Below are 19,353 nucleotides of genomic sequence, written 5' to 3'. Positions count from 1 at the left end.
TCACATCATATACACAAAATTTGATTAAAGACAGTAAGAAATTCTGCCCCAAATCGCACCCGAACTGTAAGCCGTTTAGGAGTTCCGTCAATACATAGTATAAAACAAAGTCGCTTTCTGTGTCCCTATATCTTTAAAACTACGTAACGGATTTTGATGCGTTTTTTTTTAATAGATAGTCTAATTCAAGGGGAAGGTTTGTGTATATAATAAATGAACAATATAGGAAAGAAACACTGACAATTTTAGAAGTTTGCAATGTGATGTCGTAAATAAACAAATTCTTTAGTATATTTAGTATCAGTATTGCACCCGTGAGAAGTCGGGGCGGGTCGCTAGTTGTTTATAATATTCGATTATGACAATTACATGAACATAACCACGTTCCGGAAGGTGATTCAAATATCCAAGTAACCCATAAATAAAAGATTCGACCGAGTATTGCTAACGTGCTCCTCAGAATTGTTCCGTTCCCTCCCGTTCCCTTAATTTGTCATGGATTCTATGCTCAGAACCTTACCAAACTTTCACCAAACTACCCTTAAAGTATAACCATAATAAAAAAAGATTCATCAAAATTGTGCCAACAAATTTTGAGTTTGATAAAACGGAAGTATCAAATAAACTTGGATTTTGAAACACAAAATAAAGAAAATATGCGTTTTTTTTTTAGTTAACATGTATGTAAGTCGAAGTTTATTTTTTTACATTAAAATGAGTATATAATAATCAGAAAGTCATAGACTGTAATGACCAATTGCCTAATGTATTTTAGCAGATTGTAATTATATGAAAATAGTCATGGCCTGGGTCATTGAAATTACTCAGAATCAGGAGTAGTGTAGCTGTAAATTTACAGGCGACCTTTTTTATAACTTCGATTTATTTAAGAATCTATATTAATATGTATTATAAATGTGAAAGTAACTCTGTCTGTCTGTCTATCGCTCTTTCACGACCAAACCGCTGAACCGAATTTGATGAAATTTCGTATGAAGCAAACTTGAAATCCAAGAAAGGACACAGGCTACTTTTCTGCCTAACAGATGACAACCAACACTCTAAAACGCGAGCAAAGCTAGTACAATATAGCGTAACATTACGTATGCCTTTTGGTTTTAGAACTCGTAGTTAAAAGTAACTCGAGTTATAAATGAGATTTTTTTTTAGTTACAGCCTGTAAATTTCCCACTGCTGGGCTAATGGCCTCCTCTCCCATTAAGGAGAGGGTTTGGAATATATTCCACCACGCTGTTCCAATGCGGGTTAGTGGAATGCAAATGTGGCAGTATTTCAATGAAATTAGACACATGCAGGTTTCCTCACGATGTTTTCCTTCACCGCCGAACACGAGATGAATTATAAATACAAATTAAGCACATATATATAGTTGTGCTTGCCTGGGTTTGAACCCGAAATCATCGGTTAAGATGTACCTGTTCTAACCTATGGGCCATCTCAGTTGTATGATGTGGCAGAACTAGTGTAGTGCCGCTACGCATAAAAACAAGTCAAGGCATGCCACGCGACAGTCGCGTTCATATGTCGGATTCAATCTTATAAAAATTAATATTGCAAAATTATGTCATTTACCGTCGCAGCACATTCCGTCACCGCCAGTCAGAGACGGTATAACAACTTCCCTGTCCGTAAAGCAGACACGACTTTAAAACAATAAATATGAGTCATAGATGCCATGTACCTTATATGAGAGATACTATGTACTTAATAAGATATAACATGAAAATGAAACGTCTGAACATTTGACAGTAATAACCACATTAAATTATTGTAAAAATGCATATTTGCAATAATGAACACCATATACATAATTTAGATATTTATAATCAAGTTAACAATTATTATCATACCATACACAAGATCTTCAAAACGCCTACCATAAAATAAGAGATAAAATTATTAATGCGACGACGCGCTGGTTGATCTTGGGGACCTAATGACTATCATAAAAAAAAGAATAATCCTTTCAAGTGCGATGGAAAATCTGCCATGTTTAGAGATAGAGCAATTCAAGAAGACGTGTACGGTGACATGATTACAGGTAGGTACCGATTTGGAAGAAGATAAAAATAAAAAAAAAATACAGACGAATTGATAACCTCCCCCTTTTTGAAGTCGGTTGAAAATGCCGTTAACTGACATTTAATAGATTTCCAAATTTTGATCGCATATTTATAAGAAAAAAAAACGATAGATCGTCCATATATTTGGGCTTTTTTTGATATCTTGATTAGTTTTACTAACTAAATACATTTATGGTCCTATTATCGATAAGTTTCATACATTTTTACCGCGTTTTTTGCTCATAATTATGTTTAGGTAGACAGCGGCATTAAAGATATACCACAGCGGTATTGGATTATTATTTCCTCTACATCGTAACATCTCATACTTTCAATGCTACTGAATTTTTGGTCTCATCACTTATTTAAAGGAATCAATCGATCCGCGAATATTTGTCAAGTTAAAGCAGACCGCGCGCCGGCCTTTTGAATCGAGACATAGATTCAACTTTACGGAAGTAAAGTTCAATCAGAACTAAATGAAAAAGTGCTCATTAACGTAACGACGATGTCCTCCTGACCAAACAAAGTCACCATGGCCAAAACCTAGTTACATTCAATTCCTCTCATTCTTAGGGACCGCAAATTCAATACGCCTGGAAAAATGACTTGGGGTTTGAACCCAAAAAGCCTCGGGATCTGCGACCATATTGCTAGCCACTATCAGAAGTCTGTAATTGTTTTTTTTTTTAATATTGAGCAAGCTCACAACAGTCAATATATCGAAAAATGTATATATTTTCCTTCATTATTTTGTAGGGTTTTATTAAAGGTAATAGACATATTCTGAATTAGTTATTTTTTTAACAAATTATTAAATATATATGCATACTCATAAGTTACAAAATTAAATTTTAATTACATATGTATATTATTTTTATTTAATGTTTGTAGACATGTTTTACAGCTTTAATTAACTCCTCAAAGGGATCACATTTATTTATTTTAATATGCCGTCTCCACAAATACTCAATAATGAAATCAGCTAAATACTCTCTATTGTAAAGATCTTTTGAAAAGAATTGCTTAACCACATTCCATTGTGATTCTATTTTCTGTGTGTGCATGCATAAGGGATTTGCAGGAAAATAATCAGTCAATTTTTTAAGAACATAATTATGATCTTTTAAGCTATCATATGCTTCCCCAACATTAATATAAATGGTGGTACCCTCAGCCACATGTTTCTGTATTAAGGGAACCAGAACTTCTGCAGTCTTAATATTATTTGGACAAACTTCTAATCGCAGATCCTCACTCCCATCTTCTATCATACCCAGCACCCACTGACCCTCAATGTGCTGACCTAAAACAAATGCAAGTTGGTAATTACTTAAAATTTGTTATAAAAAAGGTTCAATAATTTTTTTTTATTTTATTTAATAACACCAGCCTTTATTATATTTTCTCTTTGAAAACTTGGTCTCATCAATTTGAACCACCTTTCCAGGCCCTCCTATCTTTCCAAGAAAAGTCTGTTTCTCGAGTTGGTATAGAATAACAGTTTCCCTACAATATTTGAACCAGTCACAGACGGTAGCCTTTGATAGGCACTGTTTGTCATCTGCGAAGTTCTCTTTTATAGTCATACTATAGCTCCATTTATTTGCAAATGCATACATTAAATAGAATATTTGTGGCATGGACATTTTTACATTTTCAAACCAAGTTCCATTAGCTCGGCTGACTTTAGCTCTACCTTTGCATGCATGTGCGCATTTATGGCAAGTAAAAGAACCCACTGTTTTATTATTTGTATATACAATTGACATAGGTTTTTTGTGATAATTACACATTTTTGATTTTGGGACCATACAGTTTTCCTCAGCGAAAGCAATAGCTTGCTGTCGCGTACCGAGCATGTGGATCACTTTGGCAAGATTCCACCATTTCTTTGCATCATAACACCACTTGGGAGTTTCGACAAATTCGAACTTGGGACTCATGGTTGGCTGAGATTGCGAGTTCTCGTCCTCGGAACAGCTCGTCGACTGTTGTGATTCTTCGGGAGAGTCCAACATACTAATAAAATAATAGAAAATACTGGTCGAATCCCTTAGTACCATGTACAGTATTCAGTACTCGTTCTGGTAAATATAAGCAGATATAAAGTATGATATCGGAAAGTATAACGTCAAATTGTCGAAAAGTCCAAAGATTATGAAAGTAAAGGGTGAACCTAAAGTTAATTCAATTCAATTCAATTCTTGGTTTAATGGCTTTTAGTTGTGCCGACAGGGCACAGATTATTTCGCCAATGTCACGTAGGATGGAGAAGACACGAAAGAGATTGATCGGAACAGTTGAGGAAACAAACTCAATTAAATTTTGAAGACTAGCATAGTAGTAGTAATTTCCTTGTTAATCCTCAACCTAGAACAACACAAACATTAAGGGTTAATAATATGTTACAATAAAAATAATTGTTAGTACTCTAAACTATATATACTAAAATATAACACTCAATGGGACTATTCACAACTTAATTTTATTACATTTAATATATTTACATAGAAAAGAACAAAATGGACTAAACACAAACGTCAACAAACATTCAACATTTATAGGGCGGGGGACTTTAGGAGGGAGAACGTCGTAAAGGGGATGAATAAGTTTAGGACAAAGGAACAGGACGTGGGTTGCGGAACCTTCGTCTAGGCCACATTCACACAGCGAGTGATCACGAACTCTTATCTTTGCTAGGTGGACAGGTGTGCAGGAATGGCCGAGGCGTAAACGACAGATAGTGGAAATGATCCAACGATCAGCGTGCCTGTGAAATGAAAACCATGGACGCCTCGGAATTTTTGGTTGTAACGCCGAATAATACTTACCCTTAACCGATTTTGATGAAATCCAAAAAGAGTTCCAGGATTTATCCATTTCAGCTTTCGCAAGAGTGAGTAAATCTCTAGCAGAATTGACAAAATGCTCCGATGAACCAAATTGTGTAGCAGTCTTTGCATAAGAGTCAGCCATCTCGTTTCCAATAATACCTGAATGACTTGGAATCCAGACGAGCAAAACTTGTAGACCCTGATGATGACAGGATAACAGGGCCTCTCTGATCTTGAAAACGATGGAAAGTCTTAATTTGCTACGAAAAGGATTTTCCTTAATGGCTAACAGGCAACTTAACGAGTCACATAAAATAATTGACTGTTGAATATTATGTGACTGGGCGTACTTAATAGCTTCCAGTAAAGCAATAGCCTCACCGGAAAATACCGAAGTTTCAGGGGGACATTTAAAAAGTAGTGCTATTTTATATTTGGGAATCCAACACGATGCACCAACGCATCCGATTGGAGAGAGTTTAGAGGCATCAGTGTATATAGGGAGGTGATTTGGCCAATTTTGATGAAAGATTCTTTGAAATTGGATAGCAGTATCAGAAGAACCTTTTATAAGACCGAGGTTTGTAATTACAAGAGGATTAAATAAAAGAGCCTTAAAGGAGGTGGAAAAAAGAGGATTAGAAGGAAACGTGTTAATAGGATGAGGCAGGTTGGTATACTTAAGGAAACTGTTTAATAGGAATGAGGATTTCGGACTGTCCGGGTTGCAAAGGTGGGATAATTTGTTTAACCTGGTCAAAAGAGGATGGGAAGATAGCTGTAACAATTTGATGACAAAGCGGTCACATAAATATTGTCTCCTTATATGTAGAGGAGGGTCAACACACTCAACCTGTAGAGCATTAGTAGGGGTGGATTTCATCGCACCCAAGATTATGCGCAAACATTTATATTGAATTTTGTTTAATTTTTCTGAAGCAGATTTATTGAAGGGATCTAGAACAAACAGTCCATAGTCCAAATGACTACGAACTATTGCGTTATAGATCAGCTTCAATGTATAAGGGTGAGCTCCCCACCAAACTCCAGACACGGCTCTAAGGGCATTAATAGATTTTTCACATTTCTTGGCTAAATAATCAGAGTGTGAAATTCCGTTCAGTCGTTGATCGAGAATAATACCAAGAAATTTTGTTTTGTCTACAAAATTGATGCGTTGACCCTCATAAGATAAATTGAAGGAAGGTATATATCTCTTTTTAGTAAATATCACTGCTTGACTTTTGGCTGTCGACAGCGATAAGCCATGGTCAGAGAGCCATTGGGATAGGTAATGCAAAGCAGTGTTTAATCGGAACGTTAAATTTTCAATGGAGCTAGATCTAAAGTACAAAACAGTGTCATCAGCATACTGGAGTATGTTGCAAAAATTGTTAACAGACAAATCGAGGTCATGAGTGTATATGCTATAAAGCAGAGGACTGAGTACTGAGCCTTGAGGAAGACCTTTCCAGACAAGTCTGGGGGGAAGAGAGAGATGTTGGTGTCTAACCGTTATTGATCTGCAAGTTAACAGATTACATATGAGATGTACAATCCTCGATGGAATACTCAGCTGTTGCATTTTCTGCCTGAGTAACGGAAGAAGGACATTATCATATGCAGAAGATATATCAAGAAAGATTCCCACAAGGTACTCTCCTTTAGCGAAGGCAATTCGAATGTCTGTTGTAAGAATGCTTAGACTATCAATGGTGCTCAACCCCTTCCGAAAGCCAAATTGAGAGGGAGCAAGTATATTTCTGCTTTCCATTAACCATTCCAGGCGGTTCTTCAAAAGATGTTCAGTGATCTTTGCCAAAGTTGACGATAAAGCTATGGGTCTATATGAATTGCAATCTGAAGGGTTCTTACCCGGTTTAAGAATAGGGACAACAATTTGCGACTTCCAAGATTGCGGGATGATTCCTTTGATAAAAACCGAGTTAATTATATTTAAAAAACAATTTTTCGCTTTATCGTTCAATTTAGAGATAAAAGAGTAAGGAACGCCATCTTCCCCAGGAGTAGAGTCAGATAAACCATTTAAAGCACAATCAAGTTCAGAAAAAGAAAAGGGGGCATCCATTTCATCCAAAGTAGATGCTGGCGTAGAATTTAGAAAACTGTCCTCATAAGGGACAAATGGGGGGGCAAGCTTGTCAGCGAAATTGTTAAGCCACTCAGAAGGAGTATTTGAAGAAAGATTGACAGAATTAAGGCAACGGCGGAATTTTTTAAGTTGGGACCAGACTACAGAGGAAGGGGAACGAGGACTCAGGGATTCACAAAAATGAATCCAACTGACTTTTTTCTTTTTAGAAATGAGCTGTTTGAATTTTGCGTCGATTCTCTGGTACCTACAAAAATTATCCATAGACATACACAATGTGTATGATACTTCAGCCTCTAGTCTCTGTTCAGATAATCGCTTGCATTCCTCATCCCACCAAGGGGTGGAAAGCAAATGAGTTTTTGAGATGTTTTTTTTGGGAAAATGAAGATCCGCTGCAGAAAAAATGCCATTAAGGAAAAGATCGTAGCAAAGAATTACATCTCCATAGTCTTGTGAAACAAAGAGGTTGTCGATCATGGAATCAACAGACTCAGCATATGCAGACCAGTTAACATTCTTTAGCTTATATTTTAATAAGGGATTTGGATTGATATGGGGAATGGATCGGTGATTTAAAGAAAGGAGAATAGGAAAGTGGTCACTACCAAAAGTGGAGGAGAGGATGTTCCAGGATATTTGTGAGGCAAGGACTGGAGAGGATAAGGATAAGTCTACAGCGGATTTTGGGTTTTGGTTAGGGTATACTCTACGAGTCGGTGAGCCATCATTGAGGATGCAGAGGTTTGCATCATCAAATATGTCCATCAACAAGAGAGCAAATGGGTCACAGAAATGTGAACCCCAGGAGGTGTGATGGGCGTTGAAATCACCCATTACAAGGATAGGACTAGGAAGACAGGAAATGATGGCAGAAATATCAGGAATTAAAGCTGGATTAGGATGAGGAATGTACAGGGAAAGAAAAGAGATGTTAAGGGCTCTGACAGCAACAGCATTAATATGCTGGCTGGGAAGGGATAAGGGAATTTGGGAAAAGGGGAGGGAGTGCCGTATAAAAATGGCACTCCCTGCATAACCATCATTTCTGTCATCCCTCAAACAGGAGAAGCCTGGGACCCGGAATCGGGATCCAGGGATCAACCATGTTTCAGAGACGGCAATAACGATAGGTTTATGGAGGTTAATCAGTGAGAGGAGTTCATGTTTTTTAGGACGGACGCTCTTGCAGTTCCATTGAAGGAAGCTGATTAGGGCCATTGTGAAGGATTGAGAATAATTGACATAAGTCTTGAGCAACGTTGGACGGTAAGGGGATGTCGTTACATGTTGAAATAATACTAAGAAGTATTTTTGTTAGCATTTCTAAGAAGTTAGGATTGCTATTAAGAGGATTAGGAGTGTTTTGGTTGAGAGCACAACCGTTAGGAGCAGAAGAGGGACAATTACTAATGATCGACTGGTGGGCCTGCTTATCATACCCCTTACCAAGAGGTGATCTTGGGCGAGGAGTACTGATAACAGTCTTCCGATAGGACCTATTAGTTAAAGGGATAGGTTGATTTTGGATATTTGGAGAATATGAGGGAGGGGTAAACATCTCCTTTGCAATCTCTGCATAGGATCTACGAACAGGAGGGAACCGAGAGGATGCTTCAATATAAGATATGTTATCCTGAGACATAACTATTTTAATTGACTGTTGACGGGAAAACTCAGGACAGTCCTTGTCTGTTGTATAGTGGTTACCAGAGCAGTGTAAGCAAGTGGCGTTATCCTTACTTACACTACAAGACTCACCTGTGTGGGATTTGGCACACCTATAACACCTAGGTTGAGATCTGCACTGTGTTTTAATATGACCATAACGACAGCAATTAAGACATTGGATGGTCGGAAGTTTGTAAGTCTCTACTGGAAGGGATGTATGGTAGGAAAAAACTTTTGAAGGAAGTATTTGCCCTCTAAAAGTAATAACGACAGATTGGGTAGGAACCCATGTTGTTACACTGTCATTAATTGTTTTTCTGTTTAGCCTTCTTATTTTCATTACTTCACCACATCCAGTGGGAAGTTCAAGTGACATAGCAAGTTCTTCCATCGTCCAGTCCACGGGGATACCCTTAATCAAACCCATTCTGGTTACATTAAAAGTCGGTACAGTAGCTTTGTACTTGCACATTTCAACAATAGGATTTGCCAGGAATGAGTTTGCCGCTTGGGCTGTTGAAAATTCAACAGAAATTTTATTACGACCTATGTTTTTAACACCATCATTAATAATCCCTTTAATTTTATGAGTGTGCAGAAATTGTCCAAATTTAATTGCTCGGATAGTAGTTCCTGAGGCTGGGTCAGAGACTTCCCGGGACACTTGTACGATGAAAGGACCCTTGTCATCGTCAGAATAAATTTTTGGGCCTTCAGAGAAGGATGGGTGAGTGTAGATGGTCTGTATCGAAGGATTTGCAGAATTTGGATGGATTATAGTTTTTTTAGCATTCGAATCGGAATTAATCGATTCATTAACTTGGCGTTTTCGAGAAACCGGAATAGAGGGAGGAGAAAGAGTATCGGTATCGGTTTGTACTGAGCCACCTGGATCAGGGGGTTCAGGCGGAGTATCCACCTCCATTATAAAACTTACAAACTAAAAAATATTGATATAAGATAAATACTCACGAAATTTAAATATATTAGTAACACCACTTAACCCAACTACCAACTAAAACACTATTAACAATAAAATATACTACAAAACTAAACGTAAACACTGATAATCTCTAAACACGTGTGTTAACCAACGCTAACGCAAGCGAAAAAACTGTGTTTGAGAACCTAAAGTTATGTTTTCTGGCGTAACTTAAATAGTAACTGTCAGTATGACATTGACATTAAGTAATTCGCATCCTCAATTCTGTGTGATGTGATTTTAAGGTTCAATTTATTCTATCTATATATATAAAAATGAATTGCTGTGCGTTAGTCTCGCTAAAACTCGAGAACGGCTGAACCGATTTGGCTAATTTTGGTCTTGAATTATTTGTGGAAGTCCAGGGAAGGTTTAGAATGTGAGTAAGTATGATAAAAATGCTAAGAATATAAAAAAAAACAACAACATTGTTTTTCCTTAGAAATAGATTTATTAGAGGATTATCATTGATTTTCTATGATTATCGATGTTAGACAATAAAACATTGATGTTTTAAAATTTATTTTGCATTATTTACATCATCGTTACATCAATTTTCGATGTCACTTTATAACTCAAGAACGGACTCACCTATCCAAACCAAATTTTCAGGGGTTGTTCGGACTATTTAGTAGATGGTTTATGTGAAGTTTGCACAAAATCGGTCGAGTAGTTCTCCATTTATCACATTTTTTGTAACAAATGAATTCAATAAATGGCGGGTCATTTTGTTAATGGAGATTTTTTAGACGGGGAATTGTACTGTCAAAATAAAAATAAGTATTAATTAAAAATGAGTACACTGATCCACCAGTTTCAATAAGTAATACGAATAATTTCAATTTATTATTATGAAAAAAAAAATGCATTTAAACGTACAGTGTGTGCATTTATTTTCTATGTCTAAATATGCAGAAAAAGGTTAGTGCCATGAATTTTTATTCGTATCGATTGATGGTTCGTCCACTAGCACAAAATTATATCTCGAGATATGGTAAACTATATATTCAGTACATCGTTGACATGCATGCCAAAATAGAAACTGACCGTCTTAATTTTAATCGTTAACAAAGCAAAATTAAGATCCGAAGAATATATTAACTTGCAAGATGCGATAGCGAATGATGCTAATGTAAATGACATCGGGCGACTGACTATATTGCCATATTCGTTCATTAGTTGCCCACGGCATATGAACGAATATGCACAAGACGCAATTATTCTGTGGTCGACATAGTCGTATAATGGTCATCGGATCTGTTCATTACATTTACATGTAATCCGCAGTGGGATGATATTAAAAACAATTTATTTGAAGAACAATCGACAACTGATCGTCATGAAATAACAGAACGTGTTTTTCGGCAAAAATTGAAAGCACTTATAGATTTAATTGTAAAATTATGTATATTTGGAAAAGTGCCATATACTCCACTGAATAGAAGAAGAGGGGATTCCCTAATGCAAATGTATTAATTTGCCAGTTCCTTAAAATAACTTCGGATCAAATTGATAACGTTATTTCAGCTGAAACTCCAGATCAAACTCTTGATCCAGAGTTATTTCACGTTGTCGTTAAAAATATGAAACATGGTTCATGCGGTGAGCTACATATGAGTTCGTTACATCTATTTCTCGAATTTACTAATTTCTTCCAGTGGCAAAAAAAACGCAGATGTTAAACCATTACACGCAGTGAAACTGTGGTCCCATGTGGTCCCATTTTAATTTTATCCAATTCTGATGATGAATGAATATGGATACCATATGAAAACCACATAAGTCTTAAATTTGCATTATGCATGTGCGCGATAAATAGGTAAATAACTCAAAATCACGCAAGCAATTTTGATGATTCTTTTTTTATTAGAAAAGATATGCTTCAAGGGTACTGTTATCTGTTAAGGGGTGAAAGTTTGGTTAGATTCTGAGCATGGGATCCAAAGTAACGAAACTCTTCAATTCTGAGGAACACGTTAGCGATACTCGGCAGAATCTTATATGGGTTACTTGGTCATTTGAGTTACCTTTCGTAACGTGTTCAAGTAATACAAGTCAACAACAAGTCATTGTTGAATGTGATAATCAATGCAACTCCTAAACACCTTACAGCGAGGGTGCGGTAGGTGGGTTATTGTCCTTAGTAAAATTTTAATGTGCTTACGTTCGTTGCTGAATTTCAACATGATTTGTGACCTTATGATATACGACATACATTAGCTCTTTTGCAAAGTTTTTTTACTAAGGTAAATTAAATAAATAAATATGAGACAACATCACATGCATTACTCTGATCCCAACGTAAGTAGCTAAAGCACTGTGTTATGGAAAGTCAGAAGTAAATACGGTACCACAAACACCCAGATCCAAGACAACGTAGAAAACGAATGATAATCTACATCGACTCGGCCGGGAATCGAACCCGGGAAAGCGGAATGGCGTACCCATGAAAACCGGTGTAGACAGCACCCGACCACGGAGGTCGTCATACTTGGAGTCGGTGTCAGCTCTTGGCTGGCTTGGTTTTATACGATAATATACTGACTCGATAACAACAACAATAATAACAATAATTGTAACTTAATATAATCGTAAATCGACTTTTGAGTACTCTAATGCTTTTCATTTTATTTTACTTAGGAGGACTCTGATAAATATTTTGAATACGCAATTATTTTTATTACTTTTTTGTGCATATTAGTTTGTTTTAAAATATTGTTTTGTTTGAAGTCGGTTTTTCTTTTTGTTAAAATTTTAATTTATGTAAGTATCTAATCGTTGTAATGTGACTATTTATGAGCAATATAAATCAGACAATATTTTTAAAATATTATAAGCAACATCACCATAATAAAACTTAACCACCTATATTATTTATCTGTGTTGTATTTAGTGAAATTATATTGATTTGTATTGCAAATGAGTTTCAAATTAAAACTTATGGTATGGCCAGTTTACAATCAATGGTTTTGCAAACTTTATGTAAGGACTTAATTATAGCGACATGGTAATTTATCACACAACCTCATGATTCCTGTGTCATTGAAAATATAGAAAAAAATATAGATAGTGTCGCTTTTAATGTAAGTATCAGTTATTTATTGTTACTGTTAGATCATCAGTGTCGCTGCGTGCAATGGTTTCTATGCTCATCACATTTGGACTATTTAAGTATTTCGATTGTAGCAGTACGAAGTTTGCCGGGTCAGCTAGTTATATAATAGATTATATAATATTAATTCAAAATATTTTTGTTAATTTACTACAAACACAAGATTTCTCAATAATCTCAATATTCTCAATATTCTAAAAAAACAGCAATGATTGTTATTGTTGTAATCAATGGAACTAATTTAGGGTTGGCTTTAGAATTCGGTAACAGAATTATTTAGTGTATTTAGTAGAAATTAGATCACTGATCACAAGAATACCGTTCTCAGCATGAGAATTGATTTGTGTAAAATTTTCGAGAAAATGTATAAATTTATAACCTATGAACGCGAAATAAACGGTATCGAATTATTATGTCAGTTTTATACTTTTCCGATACACATAGTTCGTATTGATATACAGTATACTTTTGTTTTGATATCTTCGTATATAGTTGTCTTTTATGTAAAACGATCAAACATAATGATTTAACTTTAACATAGGATTCTAATAAATATTGAATAGCTACGAGATTTTTTTCGATTCTTTATAAAGGAACACTTCCTTGAACAGATCTGCGAGAGTGCGTACAGGAATTGTAATCATAAAATAGAATATTTTAATATTTTTTTATGTATAATTGCATTGTAATATTCGCATGGTTATAAAATTATTTGTATAAAATATTGACCAGTTTACGATAATTTATATTAATACAATATATATATCGACAGTAAGCATGTTCATGTTCAATGATTTGTTAATATGGTTGTAGGGTGTAATAATTTTATCTTTTAAATTAAAAAAAAAAAAAAAAAAATAACCGTAGTCCGTCACTGTCACTTGCAACCGTTGTCATTTGACAATGGAATCGAACTTTGAAGTGTTTACAAAATGAACTTAAATTCAGAATATGTTATATGCGTCGGTCCGCAATCGGCATTTAGATTCTGTAATTATTAGGTACATTCCATTAAACTAGAAATTTAATTTAAATTAAGCAGATAATTTAATTTGTTTATAATTTCATATATAACAGGATTAAATTCATAAACATAATATTTAAAATATGAATCAAACATCTGATAATGTATCGAAGCTGCTTGAGGCATTACTTCCCTCATCTATTTGCAATGAAGTAGCTTGTTTTGTGTTTTACGACGAGCATCCGAAAGATAATAGATCATTAGATCTCACTGTTTGTTCTAAAAGAGGTGTTGTACAAGAATTTTATCAAAGGGAACTGATTGATTCAATACTCATAGAAAATGTGAGCAAAGTGACAGAAATTATGATTTTGAGAAATATTAAATGCGACCTCTTTTATCTAGTAGCTGCTACAAATGAAATTATAATTATTTCGAAAAAAGAAAACCTTCAGATACACCAAAGAATAAAAGATGTACATACTTATAAATTAGACGATTTCGAAGGTAGAGGACAGGCTTCCCTTCAAGTTATTCGAAATGATGACGCATTTCCATTGGTTTTTGATGATAACTTTAGTAACCCAAGAGAAAGATCATTAACCATGGACAGAGTTAAATCTCAGGGATCTCTCCCGATTGAGAACCAGCTATTGAGAAAGTTAAATGAAGCAAATTATACTACAAAATGCAATGAAACTATATTGAAAGATTATTTAAAGTTACGTCAAATGGCTACATATTCAATTTTTCAAAGGAGACAAACTAATTTAGAGCACTCTCTCTTTAAAATTGGACTGAATGAGGTAAAATGATAATAAAAGCAATAAAATAAACTAGATATTTGTACATTTTGTTAAATACAGGAGGGTACAATTGAAATTTCATGTGGTTATTTATTTATTAAAAGTTCATCTCATTTTTGGTTAAGGAAAACATTGTGAGGAAACACGAGTTTCCTCTCTCTCAATTCATACGAATGAGTTGATGAAATTTGGTACATGTGCTTCTCCAGTACTGCTTAGTAGCAACCCACATTGGATAAGTGTAGTGAAATTATTTCTAAAACATTCTCATCACATAGACAGAAGACTTTAGAGAATCAATGGGATGTTACAAATTAACATTCAGTCAATCAATTTATTTTTAAAATACCTTTCAGATATCTCATGCTTTGCAAATTAAAGCAAAGACTCCAATTGTCAAACTTTGCAACAAAAAAGTAATTATAATAACCAGTATAATGAATAAGAATACAGTGTAAGTATGAGCAAGTAAAATAGTCATTATATGGGAATAAAATGTGACTACGCTGGCTTTTAGATGTCGGAAAGGCTCATAACAGCTTTACTTTTGGTAGTGGTGGTTGCAAATGCACTCATTTTATGTTAGTGATCAGTTTTTTGTAAAATAATTTTTGAGTATCAATCTTTTACCTATATATGCATTATTATTAGTATTTTCATTTTACATCAATTAACAAATACAACTGAATGTATCAGTATGAAGTTATGAATAATTAAGGCAGAACCATCCATATTTGATTATATGCTATTATTATTTTTTAATTGTGCCTTCCCCCTTTTTAAGTACATAACTATTAGTATTTAGTGTTTATAAGAGCAAAATTAGTACATAAATAAAATAATAGATATCACTTGTATTATATTAACACATTCAACTTAAATTTTTATTGCAGGCCAATTACTGACATCAGTGTGCTTCTTCATGGTACATCGAAACATTCATTGGATTATACAACAAAGATATTCAACCAAATACCTAGACCACCATATTGGAAGGAGATTAAATCACAGATTGATAGCTTCAATGAATCTACAGTAGTTGCTGTTATTGACATAAAAGAATTAAAATACAATGTAATGAGTCGAATAGATTTTGATATTGTTGTCTCTTTTACACAAGAGGATAAAAGCTTTCTATTACCACTTGAAAGTGTTGGGATTTCTGCTCTAGACACGATGGGACCAAGTTTTGATGTATTGTCGGTTGGAGAAGAAGGTTTGTCAGTTAATATTTTTACTAAATTATATATAGCTGAAATGACCCAATGATAAGAACATGTGAATCTTAACAAATATTGTGGGTTTAAATTCAGGCAAGCAAAACTGAATTTTCATATGCACATAATAAGAGGTAACTTTTTACTAACAACTTGTTCTTTGGTTTTGATAAAATTTTGTTGACCTGTTTGTTTTTGTGAATAGTTGAATTTCAGAATAGATTTGCTAACGGTCATAACAGTTAAATGTTAGTGAAATTAGCCCCTTGTAAGAGAAAACAAAAATAACTGGTAACAAGCTTAACAATCTGAATTTCAATACTGAAGTGTGAAGTACCAAATCTCTTCAAAATTAGGAGATAAAAATTTGCAAAAAAACTGGTCTTTATTATTATTTCAATAAATTTTCTAATAAATATTTGTTCCCAATAAAAATATGTGTCTATTGTATTTTGTTTACAATAATATATTTGTATAATAATAAATGTGTCTTTATTTTCAGAACATGATATTTTAATGCTGGCTATAATTGCTACCTCGGTGAGAGTAAAATTATGTCTTAGACATATAAGAAACCCAGATAATGATGATGTGGTAACACCATCGGAAATATTTTGCACATATTTAAATATGGATTCACTGGGCTTGGATAATGTTGCCATATATAAAACATCACCCCATCACATATTATATGGCGTGATGATCATTTTTCAGGACAATATTAGTGAACCTGATCATATAATGAACATTCAAGTATATTCTAGGTAAGTTATTTACACACACATATACAAATAGACCAATGTGTATCTAAATACTATTCTATATTATATTTTTCTTTTTTATTATATTTTAGCCCAGTTAATTATTTATCTTTGTACTTTCATGTTAGTGTTGCAATATACATATTATGCAATTGAAATGCCTTGTTTTGTCAGGCGCATTGGAAAATAGACTCATCTGTTAGTGGTCACTTTTGCTCTGAGATATTGCCATTGTAAGTAATATGTATTAACATCCCTTCAATGTTATAATGGCACTAACCTTGGGACCTAAGTTGTCACTTAGGTCTGTTTTGAATTGGCTCATTCGCCTTTCAAACAAGAACAGTATAATAAATCGATGGTACTTAGGTATACAGGCAGACTTTTGTAACACTTATCCTCATTACCTAACCAATATAATTGAATTATACAAGTGAAATTTTACCACAGTTATTAAGAAGACATTGATGTTGAACTTTCCTCACGCCATAATGATTCAACAAAACTATGGTATGGCTGAATGATGTTCAATACAAGGGCTAGTCGTAAAATTGAAGTCTGTTTCAATTACTTGTCTATGATATATTCAATTTTCTTTCAGGTCATACTCGCAGGTGTTGGCATTAATTCATTATATGTATGACACAGTTCCCTACACTATTATAGCGACTACACCAGACTTCAAATTGACAGCCATTACTGAAGATCTATCCATTTACAATGAAATAGATGAGAAAATGGAATCAAATTTAAATACAGCAGAGTGCGCAAGATCTCTACTAAAACAATCGGATATGTTAAAAGATTACTTTGATAACTGTATGATAAAGATGAGTGAGAGTAAAAATTCGGATATTGTAAACAAGGTTGGCATAGAAGTTGACATAATGGCGAATGGCTTTCAAAATTATCTAGAATTCAGAAACCAACTATTAGAGGAATCTGTTAATGGTATTGAAAGTTTAAATATCGAACAGACATGTGAACCTATAATTATTGATTCTAACAGTACAGATTAGGATCATGTATAAAATATAAAACAACAACAACAACAGCCTGTAAATTCCCACTGCTGGGCTAAAGGCCTCCTCTCCGTTTGAGGAGAAGGTTTGGAACATATTCCACCACGCTGTTCCAATGCGGGTTAGTGGAATACACATGTGGCAGAATTTCTATGAAGTTTTCCTTCACCACTGAGCACGAGATGAATTATAAAGATAAATTAAGCACATGAATCAGCGGTGCCTGCCTGGGTTTGAACCCGCAATCATCGGTTAAGATGCACGCGTTCTAACCACTGGGCCATCTCGACTCTTGTTGAAATATATGTTTGAAGTAAACTTCTATAATGATCTATCCTGGTGGATCGCAGCCATTTTGGAGACTGGCTTTGGATTTTCCTACCCCGGTTATTACTTGGTTCGGCTCATAGGACATTGATTCTGATCTATAAGAATCTGTTATGGCTGTTTAGATCAAGTAATAGTCGTTTTGAATTTATGCAGTTTGTTTGAAATTGCCGATAGATGGCATTGTAGCACATCTACAACTGCCGTCCACATAGTGGCCATGATAATTGGTATAAGAATACAGATAGGATTTACCTGCTATAAATAATAAAGAACATTAGTATTTAATATAATTTAATTAAAAAAAGTGTCAAATTCAGACTTGTATACATTTATCAATTTACAGAGAAAATAAAAGTACAAATTTACTTACTAAAGTTGTAAATAATTTTTAAATAAATACTGTTTGTAAAGAGAGCATTTACAGAAATATAATATATAAATCTTAATTCTTAATTTTACTTATAAACTAAAAATTATATTGAGCATTTTACAATAATTATATTAGAACGAACAATAAATTATTTAAATTATATATTATAAACTTAATATTCAACAGTTTACCCGGTTTACTCCTGTCATTAGCACCATTTATCAGCTGTTATCAGTAAATAATAAGAATTGCTAAATACTAAAAACCCACAACCAAAGAGCTTAACGTTGGGAACAACCAATTAGGATGAAAAATATTTAAATTTTCGAATACACATCGTAACTATGACTAAATCTGTATCAATGGAATAAATATCATGTTCTTGTGATATTAATTCCTAACAATAAATCAGCCACAGATAAGGTAAAACTTTGTGTACAACACTAGGCTACTTAATTAAGCCAAAAAGGGTTTACTGACTTTTTCAAGTATTTATTAATTTTGGGTATATTCATAAGCATTCACAAGAACTCGCCTCGTACTTCACTCATAATATATTGACGAACGACATATGACTTATACACTTTGAATAGATCCTTTAAATAGTCTATTTATTATAATGAATATTTCATATAATTTTCCATAACTTCAAGATCTTTTACAGCAATAAATGTCGACAGTTCTTAGAGAATAGCTCTACAACTAAACGATGTTTTATTATATTACAATCTATTTCATCCTTAATCACTTATTCCCAACACGCTGCAACCAAATAATTTGCTCTATTACATAACGGAGAGGAAATAATATATTGCTTTGAGCGCGCCTCTCCGGAGCAAGCTTATCTCTTGTCAGGTACTAGGAAGCTAATCAGTGCCGCCTGACTCTACAAATGCATATTTACAGAATAATCATAGCAAAGTTTACCTAAATTTAGTTTACCTTAATAATAATATTTATTTACATATTCTATCTAATTTTTTACATTTCTTCAATAATTCGATTATTGAAGTATATTATCGTATTAAATCTATTATTGCATTGCACTTCCGGCCATTCGTTTTATTAAAACTAATTTATAATC

General features: G+C 34.1%; 2 protein-coding genes across 4 annotated transcripts; one reads left to right on the top strand and one right to left on the bottom strand.

The window, feature by feature from the left end:
- Positions 1–2,827: 2,827 nt before the first annotated feature.
- On the bottom strand, positions 2,828–9,876 carry LOC124537487. 3 transcript variants are annotated; one of them, XM_047114350.1, is made up of 3 exons: positions 9,834–9,876; positions 3,940–4,263; positions 2,828–3,390 (listed from the first exon to the last, which is right to left on the bottom strand). In XM_047114350.1, the coding sequence occupies exons 2-3, from the start codon at positions 4,148–4,150 to the stop codon at positions 2,966–2,968; spliced, it is 636 nt and encodes a 211-aa protein (XP_046970306.1). In that variant the 5' UTR covers positions 4,151–4,263; positions 9,834–9,876; the 3' UTR covers positions 2,828–2,965. The 3 variants fall into 3 exon arrangements, with proteins under 3 accessions (XP_046970306.1, XP_046970305.1, XP_046970304.1); XM_047114349.1 differs by having other exon boundaries at positions 2,829–3,390; positions 3,877–4,263; XM_047114348.1 differs by having other exon boundaries at positions 2,835–3,390; positions 3,478–4,263.
- Positions 9,877–13,691: 3,815 nt separating this feature from the next.
- On the top strand, positions 13,692–18,345 carry LOC124537332. Its single transcript, XM_047114148.1, has 6 exons — positions 13,692–13,800; positions 13,877–14,569; positions 14,926–15,023; positions 15,463–15,785; positions 16,289–16,550; positions 17,149–18,345. The coding sequence occupies exons 2-6, from the start codon at positions 13,907–13,909 to the stop codon at positions 17,564–17,566; spliced, it is 1,764 nt and encodes a 587-aa protein (XP_046970104.1). The 5' UTR covers positions 13,692–13,800; positions 13,877–13,906; the 3' UTR covers positions 17,567–18,345.
- Positions 18,346–19,353: the final 1,008 nt, after the last annotated feature.

Source organism: Vanessa cardui, chromosome 18, assembly GCF_905220365.1.
Source record: "Vanessa cardui chromosome 18, ilVanCard2.1, whole genome shotgun sequence".
In the NCBI taxonomy this organism is placed as follows: Eukaryota; Metazoa; Arthropoda; class Insecta; order Lepidoptera; family Nymphalidae; genus Vanessa; species Vanessa cardui.
Note: the sequence above shows the minus strand (reverse complement) of the source record. Positions and strands in the feature narration are given on the sequence as shown.

Coding starts and splice junctions, on each gene's coding strand:
- LOC124537332 (XM_047114148.1), top strand. CDS start 13,907: ATGAATCAAACATCTGATAATGTATCGAAGCTGCTTGAGGCATTACTT. Junction 14,570..14,925: donor TTAAAATTGGACTGAATGAG/GTAAAATGATAA, acceptor AATACCTTTCAG/ATATCTCATGCTTTGCAAAT. Junction 15,024..15,462: donor ATAATGAATAAGAATACAGT/GTAAGTATGAGC, acceptor TTTTTATTGCAG/GCCAATTACTGACATCAGTG.
- LOC124537487 (XM_047114348.1), bottom strand. CDS start 4,150: ATGGTACTAAGGGATTCGACCAGTATTTTCTATTATTTTATTAGTATG. Junction 3,391..3,477: donor AAAGAGAAAATATAATAAAG/GCTGGTGTTATT, acceptor CATTTGTTTTAG/GTCAGCACATTGAGGGTCAG.